The sequence below is a fragment of the Opisthocomus hoazin genome, chromosome 11 (assembly GCF_030867145.1).
Source record: "Opisthocomus hoazin isolate bOpiHoa1 chromosome 11, bOpiHoa1.hap1, whole genome shotgun sequence".
Taxonomy (NCBI): Eukaryota; Metazoa; Chordata; class Aves; order Opisthocomiformes; family Opisthocomidae; genus Opisthocomus; species Opisthocomus hoazin.
Window position 1 is genome coordinate 8,341,735 of NC_134424.1, and position 17,519 is coordinate 8,359,253.

The window sequence follows — 17,519 nt, forward strand, 5'->3', positions numbered from 1 at the left end:
CCTGGTGTTGGCCTTCGCCTTCCCGAGCCACAGGCGTGCTCTGGGCCGACGCACCCCAGCTTTTCTTCTGTATTTCGGACGGCTACGAACCCACTTCTCCTGTTTCTTCCCTCAGCAACAGCCGAACCCCCCCGCTCCCCTCCCCGGCTCCCCCGCGGCCTGCGCCGCGCACGCGCGCCCCCGCCGCTCGCCCCGCCCCCTGCGCACACTCCCAGGCACGGCCCCCGCGCATGCGCGCCCCTCCCCAAGCATCCGCAGGCCTCCGCGGCGATAGGGGGCGCTGCGAGGCGGAAGCGCGCCGCCGTTTCCGCCCGTCGCGGCTGAGTCACTGGGCCGCGCCGCCGCCCGGAGCCCGCTGCCCGGTCCGGTCCCGGTCACGGTCCCGTCCCGCCGCCATGCCGCTGGAGAACCTGGAGGAGGAGGGCCTGCCCAAGAACCCCGACCTCCGCATCGCCCAGCTCCGCTTCCTCCTCAGCCTGCGGCCCCGCGCGCCCGACCCCGCCGCGCGCGACGAGCTGATGGCGGCCGTGCGGCTCCACAGTGAGTGCGGCCTGGTGCCGGGCGGGAGGGCCGGCCCGGCCCGGCCCGGCCCGGCGGGGCCCGTCTGCCCGTCCTCCCGCCTTCACCGGCCCCGGGAGCGGCCAGGGGGTGGGGGGTGTGCGCACCTTTCCCAGCCGGAGGGCACGGGTCTGCGCCTGGGCAGGGAGAGCCCGAGAGCGGCGGGGCCGTGGGGAGCACCGGACACTGCGGGGTGGAAGGGACCGACAGAGGCCACCCAGCCCAGCCCCCTGCAGCGAGCAGGGACGGCTTCAACCGGATCAGGGTGCTCAGAGCCCTGTCCGGCCTGACCTTTAACGGTTACGGGGATGGGCCATCGACCACCGCTCTAGGCAACCTGTGCTACTGCTTCACCACCCTCATTGTACCAAATTTATTCCTTACACCCAGTCTAAATCTCCCCTCTTTTAGTTTAAAACCATTACCCCTCGGTCCTATTGCAAAAGGCCCTGCTAGAAAGCCTGTCCCCACCTTTCTGATAAGCCCCCTGTAAGTACTGAAAGGCCGCAATAAGGTCTCCCCCCAGCCTGCTCTTCTCCAGGCTGGTTGTTGTGTCTGGAGTTAATAGGTACCTGACTGCAGAAAGGAGGTAGCTGGCGTTTACAATGGGTTGTGTTGGCCTGCAGTGCTCTGCTCGAGAAACAAGCACACACTTGTTGCAGCAGTGAGCAGCAGAAGCCTTCCTGCTTTCTTTTCAGACATGGCTCCTTACTATGAAGCGCTCTGCAAGTCTCTTGAATGGCAGATAGACACGGATCTGTTGAACAAAATGAAGAAAGCTAACGAGGAAGAACTGAAACGTCTTGACAACGAATTAGAAGATGCGGAAAAGATCTTGGGGGAGAGTGAAATCCGGGATGCAATGATGGCCAAAGCTGAGTACCTGTGCAGGATTGGAGACAAGGTTGGTCTGTGGCAGAGGCTTCAAGGACTCATATTAAAAACTCTGCATCGTAATCCTCTTAGCTGGGCGGGTTCCAGTGAGTGCTGTTCACAGGGAGGAAGCTGGGCAACTCTCAGTGTGTTTTCTCTGTGACACAGCTCAGATGTGGATGGGAGATAGGGGAGGGTTACTGAAATGTCAATTATCTAGAAAAAAACAAGGAGCCCTTGAAAGAAAACTTTTTTTCCTTGAAAAGGGAGAAAGTTATTTTCCATTTGCAGATGCTCTTTTTCACTTTCCTTGGATCTTTAGACTTCTCTAAACTATTTACATAGTGCAACTTAATTTCAAGCTACAGTGTTGATTTTCAGAGTCCTTAGATTTACAAGATCTATGAGGAATGGCTTTTTTAACTTGATTTAAACTTTGATTCTTTAAGATTATTCAGAATGCATAATGTTGAAGTTCTGTGGGAAAGTAACCAAGCCACAGCTATCAGCGGAAGACAACGCGTGTACTTACGACAGGCATTTTGTAAATATTCTAGGTGCTTTTAACATTCTTAGAGTAGAAAATACTGTCTTGCTAGGAGGGAGCTCTGACTGCGTTCCGCAAGACTTACGACAAAACTGTGGCGTTGGGACATCGTCTGGATATCGTGTTCTATCTGCTGAGGATTGGCTTGTTTTACATGGATAATGACCTCATCACACGGAACATCGAAAAAGCAAAAAGGTACTGCTGGGGTTGTCCGAGCGCACAAAACCACTTTTAAGAGAAGCTGTAACAAAAGAAATGGAAGATAAATACCTTGCTGTCAAGCAATGACTAAGGCCGGTTGTGAGACAGAATGGCAGAGTGATGGGGGGGTGTTACCTTGTACCAGAGAGCTTCCTGTTCCTGGATTTTTTTTTATGAGGGGGAAGAGAAAAGAAAGGTTAATGTTTTGTGTCAACTATTTTCGAACAGCTGACTTGATTTTTAATTTGTAGCCCACCCCCTGCCCCCACTTGTCTGTTCTGTGGCTGTTGGAAGACCAATAACTTTGGTGTGATGAGACTGGACACTTGTCAGCTGAGTCCAGCTGCTGCCAGTGCCAGCCAGCTGGCTCTATAAAGCGTCAGCTTTTCCTCTAGAAGCAAGAGCCCAGGGTCTGCATGGTGTGCACTGGTGCAGCTGGCTTCCCTTGTTTCACTGCTAGCCTCAGCTTCCCCATGCACCCAACATTTTGAACTTCAGTGGTTCCCATAGCAGGCTGCGGTTTCCTGTCTCTCTGCTGGTGCCATGAGAGGCATCAAGGCAGAGGGGTCTTCCCAGGTACCGTGTTCCTTGGGCAGTGGTTCTGGTGTTGCCTTCTCAGCAGATTTTGTCTCTGCCTGTGCTACTGCTTATAGCCACATCAATTTTGTGTTAATAGGATTCTTCAGAAGTGGTAACTTTTGAATTTTTTTCTGTGCTGCTAGTTGGACAGCTTTGATTTTAGCAGCATAGGCAGTGGAAGTAAGTTTCCACAGCTGAGGTTGACGGTGATATTTACCTGCACATCTCAAGAGACCGTTGTCACAACTTTAGAGGCTATAAACTTTTACAAACTTCAGTTGAAACTTGTGCTGTGCAAAAGTGCTGCTGTCCTGAGGAAGCTCCTTTCCTACCCCTGGCAGGTGTGCAAAGCCTAGGCTGTTTCAACAAGCTGTAACTTAAAATAAATTACTCTAATCACATGGTGTCACTTGGTTTACTGAACTTGTTTCATATAGGTTATTGTGTAATACCTTTACATAAGTAAATATTTCTTTTTGTTCTATTTTAAGTCTAATAGAAGAAGGAGGAGACTGGGACAGGAGAAACCGCCTCAAAGTGTATCAGGGCCTTTACTGCGTAGCTATTCGAGATTTCAAACAAGCAGCTGAGCTCTTCCTTGATACAGTTTCGACGTTTACATCCTATGAACTTATGGATTACAAAACATTTGTAACGTACACAGTCTATGTCAGCATGATTGCATTAGACAGGCCTGACCTTAGGGAAAAGGTAGGAAAGACCAGTTCAAACAGATGCAGCCTTTCTTTAACCTGTTTATCTCCAGGCTGAAAGTGATGGCATTTAAACCTGTTGTTTGTTTGCTTTCAGGTTATTAAAGGAGCAGAGATTCTGGAAGTGTTACACAGTTTGCCAGCTGTACGACAGTATCTCTTTTCTCTGTACGAATGCCGTTATGCAGCCTTTTTCCAGTCGTTAGGTAAGGCTGTGGTTTTTCCTACAGCACTATTCCAGGTGCTTCAGTTATTTGTTTCAGATCATGCACAACTTCTGTGGAGTAGCTACACTCTAGAACTAGAGCCACTTCATGCAGGAAAAAAAAGACAGATTTTAAAATTTTTTTTAGACAGCGACCTAAAATTTGCTGCTGTTTGATTTTTAACACAGACAAACAAGCCAACCAACCTTTGCATGCAGTGAGCTTTTTGAAAGGTCCCATCTGATCAGGTGGAAAAACATTTTCAAATGGCTGTGGAGCACTGTCTTACCTGAAGAGCCAGGTCAGATGGGAAAGCTTTGAAAGAACTTACGGGACTTGTAGTCTGAAGGCTCGGAAATCTCAGCTTGTAAAATTTATTACATGGAAAGTTCTCACTGTTGTTGTTACCACTGGCTTTCTGCTCTGCTTTCTGTATAAAAGGGTGACGCTGAAGAAAAGCTTTTCAGAAAACTCTCATTCTTGCCGGTTCTCAGACTGCTTGTTTTCCTTCTGTGAGATTTAGAATATAAGAACACAAGATATTTAGAAGAAACAAAAAAGAACCCTTCATTCTGTAGAAGACTAGGCCTGGATGAGAATTAAGAGCTAAGGGCAATGTTTTTCTACTGCTGGCCTTATTGCTATTTGAGAACTAAAACTGTCAGGAGAAAAAGTCCCTTCCGTGCCTGGAGATCCTGGTAACTAATTTAAAGGCTAGTACCAGAAAGTTAATCTTACTTCTTTACCTAGCTTTGGGTAACAAGGTTTCTTCAGGTGGTTACATCACAAGTACTGCTCATTTCCCAGCTCTGCACGGCTCCTGTGTGACAGCAGATCCCCGCCCTTACCTGTGGTGAGGTGGTCCCTGCAGCTGAGGGGAGACTGCTCACAGCCTGAACCAGGGCTTCTCCGGCACAGGCAGGCTCACTGGCTTTGCCACAGTGGGGTTGGCATGTTATTAGTGCTGCTGCTTCTGGAACTGATACAGATTTACTTTTCTAGTGTAGAATACCTTTCATATCCTGAAGTCTGCAAGAATACAATAAATTATGTTCACACTGATTACTTATTAACTGGTGCTATGTGCTTTATTTACATAACCGATATTTTACTTTTTTAGAGATCAATGACTCATTTTATTTCCTTTTTTTTTTTCTTTTCAGCTATTGTAGAGCAAGAGATGAAAAAAGATTGGCTGTTTGCACCTCACTATCGATACTATGTACGGGAAATGAGAATTCACGCATATAGCCAGCTTCTAGAGTCTTACCGGTCATTGACATTAGGATACATGGCAGAAGCATTTGGAGTCAGCGTAGAATTCATAGATCAGTAAGTTATTTGGCTTTTTAAGTTCATAAAGATCTCATTTTACACTTTGTAATTATTTATAATGAACCCATTATGAATAAAAATCTTAGTTCTATTTTGATTCTAAACATGCCAAGTTATGTTTCTGTGAAAAAGCTTGGCTAAATTTAAGTAAACCTGATGTTTCAGTAAAGAAAATGATTTGATTGCAATCTCTCATGACAACTTTTCTAATTTCTTTCACTCTAAATGCTGTATGAGAAACTTGTCTTTTATTAATAAAACTTTGTTCTTTATACTGCTATTTCTACACACATTCACAAGCTGTGAAAAGATTTTAGAGGATGACTTAGTTGACACAAAAAATTAACTGTTACAACTTTGGGGATACGCACGTTTTATGTACCCTACAAGTCTCCTTATTTAGTTTAGCTTGCTTTTGGGTATGTGGAGAGGGATCTGATGTTTTTCACTTAAACCAAACATACACCGCGATGTCAGTTTACAATCCTTTTCTAGTGTAAAGCCAAGAGATTTAGATCACGATGAGAATGAACATGAAGTGAGAAACTGACTTCTCTGTGTACATGAAATGCTTGTTTCAAATGCCTTTGCAACAGTCATTCTTTCATAGAGAAGTTTCAGATTTTCTAACATAGAGGAGTTACAGAAATATGAATTCTGCTTGAAATATTCAGAAATTAGTGAATGTAGGTGTTTCAAGAGAAAACAAATGCCATTCAATTCAAAGGTAAACGTTTTAAAGTCATACTAGTTCTTATGCTTCCCAGTAACTTATTACTAGTTGTAACTTATCTTACTGTTGATCACAGGAATAATTTCTTCTGCCATTGGTTATCTGCTGTAGATGACCAGCTGATTAAGCAAAATAATAATAAAAAAGTGCAGCATATTTACAGCTACTGGAGAGCAGGGAACTGTTAAGAGACTTTTCTAATGAATCGACTGGCATGAAGATACATCAGGATAAATTCTGAGTAGGCACACTACATGACTGCTGCCTTTGAATTTGAAGAGTACTTGATGCTAAGCCAAGTGATAAATATCAGTAACTCAAGTGTGTGACACTTTGGCTTGAGAAGAAAACATCAAGTCATTTTGTATTCAGATTGTTAGAATGATTAGTCTCGTGTGTAACGCGCCAGCTTTAACAAGATGAGGATGCATAAGATAGATACCTTATGAAAACATATAGCCAGCTGCTCCAGAAGTGCAGTGTGGTGACAGTGCTGGTTTGTAGTAGCAGGTTCAGTACTGCTGAGTCTACACGTCCTTGGAGAAACAGGAACTAACCAACTTTTTTTTCTGTCCTTAGGGAGCTTTCAAGATTCATTGCAGCTGGGCGATTACACTGCAAAATAGACAAAGTAAATGAGATTGTAGAAACCAACAGGTATGGTAACAATTCCTAGAAATTGTTTTTGACAGCTCAGTTGAGTTCTATATATTTTGCTGACACTTACTACAGAAATACAAGTGGCTTGGTGTAAAACATATTCTCACTTTAAACCTTTTTTTTTCCCCCCCACAATTCCTAGGCCTGATAGCAAGAATTGGCAGTACCAAGAAACCATCAAGAAAGGAGATTTGCTGCTAAACAGAGTTCAGAAACTTTCCAGAGTAATTAATATGTAATTTTTTAACACAAGTGAATGCAAAATTTAGATGTTTAAAACATTTTGGAAGTAACCTATAAATATATTGTATAACTTGGTATACTGTAGGTAAAAAAATTACTAGCGAGAGAAGTAGTGTTTTTACTTTCCACTTCATTATGTAAGCAATGTTCTGTTATGGTGTATGGATCCCAGTTCATTTATTAAATGTATCATACAGTTGGTCATCTCTTGTAATATACTTTGTTCCTTTACTTGGCTGTGTGTGCACTGTTCAGTATTTAATAGCAAAGCAGGGTGACGGTCTGTGAACAGAGACAACTCATGGCGATTCTGTGCTTGCTTTTTTAAGACTTCTGTATTTGAATCAAAGGTGAAAAGAATCAGTTGCATAATAGTAAAGTAGCCAAAAACTTTAGTTTGTGCGCTGTCTGGACAGAATGAACTCTCATTACGAAAGGATTGCAGCTTAATGGAGAAGGAACAAGAATACAAATGACTGTGGTGAAGCAATAACATAACCACGAAAACTGTCAGGACTATAACTTTGGGAACATCTTTAACTGATGTAGCCTCTCCCTTAAAAAGATATTTTTGCTAGCTGTTGAAAAGAAAGTCAGCACATCAGCAAAGCGTGACATTTGTAATTACTGCTGGATTACGCTGTTAGATTTGCAGATGTCAGAATGATGGCAGGAACAGCGGAAGGTACTATTGCAGTTTGACACGACTGATCAAATACTGTAGGGGGTTACGATTTCTTTCTTCACAGCTGCTGAGGAGTAAATGTTTCAAGCAGGCTGCTGCCATACTGATGACACATGGTTTCTGGCTGTAGCAGACCTACGGCAGCAGCTGTTTACCCTGCTGGCTTGGCTTGAGGTTTTTTTTTTTCTCCTCCCAAAGGAGCCTGTGACTTAGTTCTGTTGGCTGTTTGATGCCACTGCACTTAGCAACAGAATCCATTTACTCTCTGTATACATTGCAGCTTTAACACGTGAAGTAACACCAACAGGTAGATCCGCCCAGAGAATCACCCTGACATTTGGAAGCTGCTGTGCAACGCATAGGACAGCGTGGAGCTGCACATGCCTGCTCCTCTGGCTGCCAGCTCCGAGGATCTCCCGTCTTTGAATCGCTGCCACCGGGCCGAGGTTAGGCTGCTCAGCCACGGTGCTGAGGGTCCGTTAATAACCTCTGGTGAACTCTTCTGAAACCCAAAATACAGCCTAATAATTTTTTGTTCTCTTTTACTACTTACTACAAGCTCTTTTGGTCTGGGGTGGTTTGGGGTTCCCCCCCCCCTCGGAATTAGCTATTTAGCTACAGTTTAAAGATTGAAATTTCAGACAGTGCTAATTAGAAAATTCTGATCTGCGCTGTCTTTAGACTAGTGAGAGTAATAAAAGAGTACCTGAGCGTTTGCTTACCACGCCGTCAGCTATTCACACACGTCACTTCCTATAAAGTTTTAATTAATTTAGGCCAATATTCTGACTTTTCAGAGCTGCAATAGTATTTCAGTTTTTCCAGATTGGTTCCATATCTGATAAAGTAGAGCTAGCTGGGAAGACTTTTAATTCCGGCTGCCTGTTGGTAACATCTTTTCCCCCTTCCGTAGATGCAAACATTAAGCCCATCAGAAGACCGTACTACAGGCGGTATGGGCCACAGGCTTCACTGAACTGGGGGATTTCATTTCTGGTGCGCAGATGAATTTGCCTTTCCAAAGTATTTGTACTTGAACTGGCCTTAATTAACTATATCAAAGCTTCGTGAAATAAATCTCCATTCAGCTTATGTATTACCATATATATTTTTCACTGTAAGTTGAAGGGAATAGAAACTTACTCAAGAAAACAAGGCTAATGTAGGCTTTCTTCACTGAAGAAAAACCTTGCTGCTCTTTTACTGTAGGTAAGAGCAACAGAAAAAAAAATGGAGGTGTCTACTTCATGGGGAAAATAAAAGCATTACTAAAGATTCAGAGTGTGCTGTAAGATACTTGCAGAGCTTTCAACTTCTAAAATGTTCTTCTACCCATCACTGCCACCCCCTGGGAGCCAAGCATTTCAGAATCTGGTGTTCTCTGCTCCGGTTGGGGAGAAAACAGAGTTCGAAACAGAAGCGCACATACCCTACCACAGCAAAGGACCCCTTTAAAGACCCCGACTTGCCTTGCTCATTTTCAGATCTCAGACTGTATCCTGCGAAGGAGGATCCAGGAAGAACCTGCAGAGCTTCCTGACAAAGCTTTTTGGGCCAAGACCTGGCAGCAAAGAGCCACGACAAGTTTACCTGAACAGTTCAGGCTTCCAGCAGCAGTTTGGCCTCTCAGCCGTGCCATGTAGTGGTGGGATAAAATTCTGGACAGCTGTGGGGAAAGGCAACGCCTCCTGAAGTCCACAGCTGGATGCACAAAGCAGAGCCAGAGCAGCTATTTACATTGCTCTCCTGAAAAAAAGAAAAAGCTGTCTGGTGCCTAGTGTTTTCCAAACAGCGCGAATGCTGAGGGGTCCGGGGCGGTCAGGCCTTGAGCTCATCGAGGGCGTAGTTTTTTCTATTCTGTCATTTTTAACTGTCTGCTTCAATTTCCACGTCACCTCAGAAGCGACAGGATTTCTGCTTCCTTTAAACCCCGAAGTAACTTCGCGTTACCTTTCACTGCCCCGCAGTCACGTTCGTTTTGCCTTGGTTTTATTTCATCTCACGATTTCCATTTATTTAACTCTGCTTGTGAGCAGCACTCCAGCCACAGCCGTTCCTGCCTCAGTCTTGACACCTTTCCATGGATTTATAGTCCACATGCCAAAGTTGTACATTCTCTCTTGTAATTTAAGCTTGTGCAGCTCGCTGAGCTGATGCCGTTCTCCAGTTTCGCTCTGGAAGGCTGACTTCGTACTGCCAACAAGGGAGCCAGGCTCCGACGCAGACCTCAAGATGCAGCCGCGCCACGGGGACGCTTTCCACCTCTCTCGGCAACACATGGCTGCCGTTACGCTGTGGGAACGCAGGAGGGCAGGACAGGAGATGGGGTGCTCGTTGTAGGGTTTGCCAGTAAAACTGTTACAAAATGGTTGAAATCTAGTTTGTGTGCAAACACCCTCTGGCTCACCCGGCTCTGCTGGCTTGCCCGAGGCTCCCTTTCTTCTCTCACTGAACAGAGTTTAGGGTCTGGCCATGCAGATCAGAGACAAGGCACTTGCTTTTGGGGAAAAAAAAAAAAAAATCACCTCCTGTGGATGGGAAGAGACCCAGGTGAAGGGAGCTCGACGGCAAGATGGAGGACAAGGACCACTCCAGCGCTGTGTTGGAGAGCAGCTGAACTGAGCAGCAACACACTGTCCCTGCTGACGCTGAAGAAAGCTTTTGTTCCCACTGGGCTACAGCCGTCAGCTCCAGTCGCTTCTCAAAGGCTTGGACGAGGCTTTTAGGCTGCATTTCTCAGGCCAGTTTTCAACCTCTGCAGTAACGTTTGACTCTAGGTTACTTTGAACAACTTCAGAACAGGTTTCTGAGATTCCCCTGTAGTTTGGCAGGCCAGAAAAACAAAACCCAAACAAGCATATGCCGCTTTTCCACGACAAAGATCCCATGCTGCTCGTTAGGAACAAATCCAGCAGCTAACGCAGTTCTAAGCCAAAGCACCGAGAAAAGCATTCAGTCAAATGAAGAGTCCCATGGTGGATCCTACAAGCCACGTGTGTTGGATTATTTGTTGCAGCAGAACGTGGTAATGATGAACCAACAAGGATTTGCATTTAAATAAAGCCAACTGCAGGCCCTCATATTGATTGTTTCGGTAGTCAGCACAAGTAATGGCGGCCACGGAGGGCTTCAGCCTGCGAAGGCAACAGGGCCGTTCGCCGTTGGCCACACCGTGCACGGCGAGGGCACGGGGCCAGTGCTGCACCCGCCTCCAGCGCTGCCCGTGCTGCGGGTGCAGGACCCGGGCTGAGGAGTTCTCCTGCCCAAGGCGGGTTGCAGCCTCCCAGCCCAACACGTCTCTGCCAGGAGCAGGGTGGACACCTTTGTGTTCGAAGCGTGCATCACCAGCTTCCGTCTGAAATGCGAAGGGTAGCGACAATACGCGCCTGTGCGTATCCTGCATTTCACGCACTCCATCACCAGGTATCTGCTCCTGGATCTGGAGTATTTTGCCATGAGGCAGCCGGTGACAGGACAGAAACCGCTTCCTGTCCGCCTCAGGGAAGCCTGTGTTCATGGCGCTCTACTCCAGCTGGCCAGCAGCCATTTTTCACGACAAATCCCATCACCGAAGCGATCGGCAGCCCACCGAGGAGCTCTGCCCCCCGCCCCGAGGCCAGGGCTCCTGCGCCGTGCCGTCGCGTGCCAGCAGCGGTGCCCACGCAGCAGGGCAAGGGAAAAGGGAGGACGTGCCAAAGCTGCAGAGCCCCGAGACCTCACAGAGCTCAGGGTCACGCAGGACAACCACCACCTCTTCCCTCTTCCCTCACCTCACCAGTTTTAGACGATCAGAACCCTATTTTAAATGCAGCTAAATGCTGAATTGATCCTTTGGTTCTGAAGCAGACGCAGACAGCTCAGTCATGAACTTGCTGGAATGCGATGACAAGCAGGGAGCTCTGCTCTGGTGTCTCCTGCACGCTCCACGCTGCCGTCACTTGTACAGCCCAGCGCAACCAACTTCAGTGCCAGCAGCTCGCAGGGTGGAGCAGAAATTGCTACTAGAAAAGAAAGATATTTGCAGGAATGTGAGACACACACAAAAAATCTTCAGTCAACACAACAGAGAAGTTAACTGTAGAAATATCAGAAGTACTCATTATAAAAAGGCAAAGCAGACTGCTTGCTGCCTGACCCCCCATTTATATCTTGCAGCATTTATTCCAAATACTAAAGAAAACTTTGTTGTTAATGTTGTAAGAGGAAACGAAAAGGAAAAAAAAAATACAGGAAGCATGGCCATGGATGTAACTATGAATTCCTATCCCACTAACAGGCGTTTTACCGGTTTTACAAACCGCTCCTCAGAAGTCATCCACCACACGCGGAGAAAAGCCTGCGGAGTACTGAACCTGCTGGATTCCCACACTGGATCTTTATACTGTGAAAACACGGCAGATGCTTGCGCAGAAGGAAAAAAAACCACAAAAGACAGGAAATGTGATCATTCAACCTACCGCGTCTGGGGCTGTAAAAGCTGCTTCTCTTTATTCGGTTCAGAAAACAACACAAAGCGTGACCCTTCAGTACCACAGTGCCCCTCGCCCCAGACACGCACTGCGGGGTCCACACGGGCACCCCTCCAAGCCAGGCAGCGCAAGCCCGCCCTGCGCGAGGCTGCGGTCCTGCCGGGCGGGCTCTGCAGCCGCTCTCGCGACGCTGAGGTACAGCGACAGAATTTGACCACATCCAATTCTCCGAAATTAGTTCACATAGGCACCGATACAGGTAATGTTTTCCTTTAATGGTGAATGATTTTATAATGAAGCAGAAACATATAATGTATTCCATGCAACCAACCTCATTTATTGAAAAGTCCTAATTTTATTGCCTTGTTTAGTAACATGTTTGTTCAACAAACTAATCTTTTTCATGAAGCAAAGCACAACTTTTTCTTATAAATAGTATAAATTATTTTATTTACAGAAACTTGTTACAAAACAAATAGACTATATATTTATTTTTCTTTTAAATATCCAAAGTAATTTTTCTATCCCATGACATTTGTTCATGTACTATACAGCAGCCAACACAGAGTTCAGCTGATCAGATGCTCTTGATTATGTATACAAATTATCAAACTATTCACACATTTTACACAGGAGATTGCTTTTAGAACCAGGCTCAACACTGAGCAAGATGCTTTCAAGGCCTACATTCACATTGACATTATGTAGTGCTCATTTTAAAATTATCATTAAAACGTAAAATGTCTTGCACAAAAGGTAAAAATGATTATTTTCTGCTGAACAGTGAAACATTTAAGAATCTTTCTAAGCCCAATTCCCTCCTCCAGGACAGAATGAGTGAAAGACGAGAGAGAGATTTCTTGGCAAGAGAACTCTTACAGGAAGACAACTGCCTTAGAAATGTCATGTGGAAATCACATCTTTATTTTTTTAATGGTTTTAAGAGGTACTTACTTGTTTTTTTTGTTTTGTTTTCCTGGAATACCAACTATTTTGAACATTTTCTAAGTTATTTCATTTGAATACCCCTCCCCCCCTTTCCAAAATGAGACAGTTAGATAAACTGCTGGTTAAAACCATATTTCAAACCCTTGGCATTATATTAAATACGAGTTATCAATGGGATTGTTCCAACACAAGGTATTCTAATTAAAAGATTTTACAAAAGTTACCAGCATCATTCGCTTTCTTTTGTCAACCCATCTCAATTTCAGAAAACATATATATGTATGTGTGTATATATATATATATACACACGCACACATACATATATATACGCACACATATATTATATATAGGTGGAAAAAGCAAGCTCCAAAATTTCAACTGAACATTCAAGTCTTTTAAGGAGAAGCTGTCTAAACAGTCCAAGCTTAAAACTAGTTATATCAGGCACTTTCAGTTTTTCCGTTAGTTTTAAACCACATGAGACCCACACAAATGCGCACGCACACACACGCACACGAACACTAAAAAAAGAGAAGCAGTGTGTCACTTAACTAAATGTAGTCTTCTGGGAATCAGGCAACCGATACGCAATGCCGGACCGACCACTTCGGCTCCAATCCTGCGCTCGGGTTCCCGCGGCAGAACCCGACCGCAGGACGCGGGCAATCGTTCGCGTGGATCCACTCCCAAGACATGAAAAGGGACACAGCTTTCACAAAACAGAGGCATCCCTCGAGTTGCAAAGTAGGCATGTTAACTATTGGCTTGGCAGTGAACCACTTCAAATTATAAAAAGGTATTTGCTTTTTTTTTAATTAATTAATAAATAAATACTAGATGATCTCAATTGTACCAAAACTGGATATAAGAAAAAAAGACCTGTGCAAAAATACATATTTAAATATGTACAATCAATTAACAAAATATGTCTTCTGAAATAGGGATACTTCAATATTTATAATAGAACAAGAAATTCCAAAATAAAGATACAAAAGTATGGTTTTTTTTTTCTTGTATAATTCTTTGTTCATCATTGCAGCAATTTTTTAGGTTAAGAAAACTGCAGGAGTCATAACGAGAAGTTGGAAAGACTATAAAAACTGTATCTCTTAAATTAATACCAAAATCTGTCTAGAAACAACCCAGCCACTGCAAATTCAATTTTGCAAGGAAAATTAATTTTAAGCTTCCTTAGTTATTTACAGTAAGAACTATGTGACAATAAAAGCTTCAGGAACAATGTTCTGCTTATAAGCAAGATCTAAAACATAACATTTAAGCAGGTCTACGCTCAAGGGCAGACAGAATTTGCAATGTTCTAACTCTTTACTCCCAATGGCTTAAACCCAGACGGCGCAGGGGACTGCAGACACTGGCTCGGTACGAGCAGCGATCAGGAATTCGCTTTGTGATACGCCCGCATGCTATCGAAGGAGCACGAATAATTTGCCATTATGCTTTCAGATCAACAGAACCTTAAAAAAAATAGAGGAGAGTTGGATCACAAACTCACTAGCATTCGATCTCGCCCAATTTTTGTTTCCTTTACCTTTGTGTCTATCACGAGTCAAACTGCACTTGTGACTGATGCTGTCCCGAAGCGGAAGCTCTGGCCCAGGGACCTCACCAGAGCGTGGATTTCACTCCAAACGTGCAGGATTTAACACGCTTGGACTTCTCTTTGTGGCGTATCGCTTTGGTTCCTTCTACGTTAAACCAATCGCAGTTCTAAGAATCCTTTCAACAGGGCATCTTATTAAATAGGAATTCTTTTGTTCCTGAAAAGTTTTCTATTTTATTTCTTTTTAAAGTTTGCATAATAAGTGTTTCCAGTACGTTGCTTTCTCAGTGTGATCTTTTGTATCAATTCAAAGCTAAAGTGTCTGCATAGAGGCTTCTTGTTGTTTTGCTGTGTAACAACGATTTCGTAGCCAGTTCAGGTTAAACTGAAAGCATCGTTAGGTAAACAACTAAGCAACTGCTACTCAGAGTGGCTTTGGATTCCCTGATGTACTGCTTGCCACCAGACCTGGGGAGAAGGCTGGGCTACGCGAACAATTGGGCAGGCTCAGATTGTCTCTTCTCAGCAACAGCTGGTGCCCCTTTAAGGCAGAAAAAATATCTTCTTGGTTAGGAAATTTGTTTTCCTTTGCTTTGCCCCCTTAAGAAAAGCGTAGTCAGTTTTGAGACTTTACCTGATGTTTAAAAACTTAACATAGACATCCAGACGAATCAAATCATAATACAATAAGCCCTTTAGCGGAATTCACTTTTGAGGTGTTTCGAAGCAAGACAAAGCATTTCATAAAAATTGACTGGATTATATAAAACTGTGTAAAGCCCCCTTTATTCATAAAGCCTGGGCAGGCGCGGGATGACTGCGATGCACACATCTGCGCTTTACGCTGAACTCTGCTGTCAAATTGGCCTTTATTCCAGAATTGTGAAAAAAATCCTACTGAGTGGTGGAAAGTGTAACATGTTACCTACTTAGTTATACAAAGAAGGCATGAAGAAACTGACTTCTCTGGCTTTTAGAAAATATTTAAATACTTAAGTTTTAAAAGGGCTATTTTTACTGGCTGGAAGGCAAATGCAGCCTAATTTAACCAATATAGTTGTTATTTATTTTAAATAACAAAGGCCTATGGTATACAGTATAGGTCAATAAATACGTTCTTTGGGCATATAGTTTTAGAGGTTATTTGCCTTTGTTTGAATGGTATTGGATTTTTTAAAAAGCAAAATTAACTTTTATTTTCTTCTGCAATAAAATCTTACTCAAAAGAATAGAAAATAGATTTTTGTATCACGCAAGTATGACATTTTTATACTTGTTTTCTGAGCGATGGCCTCAAACAAGTTTTTCTGGATTTTGTTGGGTTTGTTTTTTTGTTTTTAAACTCCTGATAGCTTCTTATCCCAAATTACTTGCAAAAGGCTGGGCAAAACACAGACTATTTTTTGAATTGTGCTATTTTTATATTCCATTAAAGGAACATTGCTATAAAAACACTAAAGCCATATTCCCTTCTTGAGGGCTTCTTTCCATTGTGCCTCACACATTTCTTCCCCCTTGTCACGGAGTCCTCTCCATTGAGGGTGTCTGTCTGGTTAGCTATCACCTACAAAAGACACCATCAGTATAAAAATAAAGTCCACAGTAACGTTTATTTCCCCCCAGAAAACATTCTTTTGCTCAGCCAATCTACGTCAAATAGTGGCAAGATGCTGTACTCCTGTAAGTAAAATCTCACAGATTTGTAGCAAACAGTCCAGACCACCGTTAACACTGATAAGAGCAATTATGTGGCTGAACTTCATCCAGTGTCCATTTCTACTATATTCGCTGCTACAGACATGGCTTCAGGGAAATTCCTTGTTTAAGTGACAGTCCAGTAGATTTCCACACCTGAGGACCATGGGAATTCGGGAAAACTCAAGGCATCTTGGAGTCCAGAAATCCAGATGGAGGTTTTGCTTGTAGTGAAAACTGTCCAGTTCGTTTCTCACCATGGTGCATTCAGCTATCAGGGACGCGCCTTTGGCTTTTGAGCAAGGAAAAGAAAAAGCAGACAAGGACGAGTCAGCCAGGCTGTTACAGCAGATGCCCTTAAAAGACACTGTCTGGAAAACGAGAGCATATTTTGGGGAGAACCAGCAGGCACAATGCGACACCACTAACGTGCAGGTTGGCTTCTCCAAGACTTAGTAATTCTCCAGCTAAAGCTCTTTACAGTTGTAACGGTTTTAGACATGATTTCCTTCCTTAATTCACTCAAATTATATTTCTCCGTTATTTATATTGCATAGCTAAAACAGTAACTGTTAGATAAGTCCAAAAATAAATTCAGCCACCTGAATGCTTTTTTTTATTACAGTAAACACAACATAATGGTGAAAATCTTCCTCTATGGTTGACACTGACAGTTAAGGAACATTCTGAAAAAGCTCTTACTGACCTCCTAGCTCTTCAGGTACAGAAATTTCAGGTCATGAGCACCAGAAGAAACAAAAAAAGTTTCTTGGGTTTTCAATCTTGAAAAGTCTAGTTCTAAAGCTACTCCAAAATTCCATCTTCTATACTCTCCTCGAGCTGTATCATATAATTTTTTTACCCCTCCAAGTGGTCTTCCAAATCAATTTGAATAGTATTACGAAGTCTGAGCTGCCAATTTCTAATTTATCTCTCATCCTAGCATATTAAGAACTTTCCCTCCCAACACATTACTTTTCCAGTGCGATTTGCTTCAAAAACAAAACCCCAAACTAATTTTTAAAATGGAATCCTGCACATTCACGAGAGCTGCTCCCTTCAGAGTAAATCTGTTTGCTTTACCAACTAAAAAGGTTTCTACCTTATTTATAACATATAATCTCGTTATTGCTAAGAAGTTAGTCAGTGACACCTTGGGATAATAGGCTTATTTTATCAGAGTATCACAGTTCTGTTATCAGCATCATTATGTTCCACTTTGTAGAATGTTTATTGCTGACACAGAAAGAAGAAGTCAGGCTGCAACATGCAGCTCACTGCCATGGCTGGCTGGCAAGATTTACTTTTGAATTTCTTTTTTAAAATGTGAGGACTGAATTTCATTCGAGAGCAATTCACAGGCAACATCTATAGAACTTTGGAACGTCATGTTTAAGTTTACTTTAAAAAAGAAAATCTACACTGCATGAGAGCGTGTATAAAAATCTTATGGAAATGCACTGTAAAAACACTCAAAATGAGTAGTGGACAAGTAAGAGTACGACCTTTT

General features: G+C 43.5%; 2 protein-coding genes across 6 annotated transcripts in view; one reads left to right on the forward strand and one right to left on the reverse strand.

Moving 5' to 3' along the window:
- Positions 1-287: 287 nt before the first annotated feature.
- Positions 288-8,615, forward strand: PSMD6 (proteasome 26S subunit, non-ATPase 6). Its single transcript, XM_075432759.1, has 8 exons — positions 288-540; positions 1,257-1,462; positions 2,031-2,176; positions 3,253-3,472; positions 3,572-3,680; positions 4,844-5,012; positions 6,328-6,405; positions 6,551-8,615. The coding sequence occupies exons 1-8, from the start codon at positions 396-398 to the stop codon at positions 6,645-6,647; spliced, it is 1,170 nt and encodes a 389-aa protein (XP_075288874.1). The 5' UTR covers positions 288-395; the 3' UTR covers positions 6,648-8,615.
- A 3,610-nt stretch (positions 8,616-12,225) lies between these two features.
- Positions 12,226-17,519, reverse strand: part of ATXN7 (ataxin 7) — a 90,054-nt gene continuing 84,760 nt past the window's right edge. For all 5 annotated transcript variants that reach the window (XM_075432302.1, XM_075432301.1, XM_075432303.1 and 2 more), the window contains one exon: positions 12,226-16,301. In XM_075432302.1, the coding sequence (XP_075288417.1) occupies positions 16,284-16,301 (18 nt within the window). In that variant the 3' untranslated portion in view covers positions 12,226-16,283. The remainder of the gene's footprint in view (positions 16,302-17,519) is intronic.

Bases quoted from the DNA above. Each gene is read 5' to 3' on its own strand.
- PSMD6 (XM_075432759.1), top strand. From the start codon at position 396: ATGCCGCTGGAGAACCTGGAGGAGGAGGGCCTGCCCAAGAACCCCGAC. The intron at 3,681-4,843 runs GTAAGGCTGTGG...TTTTCTTTTCAG, and splicing joins AGCCTTTTTCCAGTCGTTAG to CTATTGTAGAGCAAGAGATG. The intron at 5,013-6,327 runs GTAAGTTATTTG...TTCTGTCCTTAG, and splicing joins AGCGTAGAATTCATAGATCA to GGAGCTTTCAAGATTCATTG.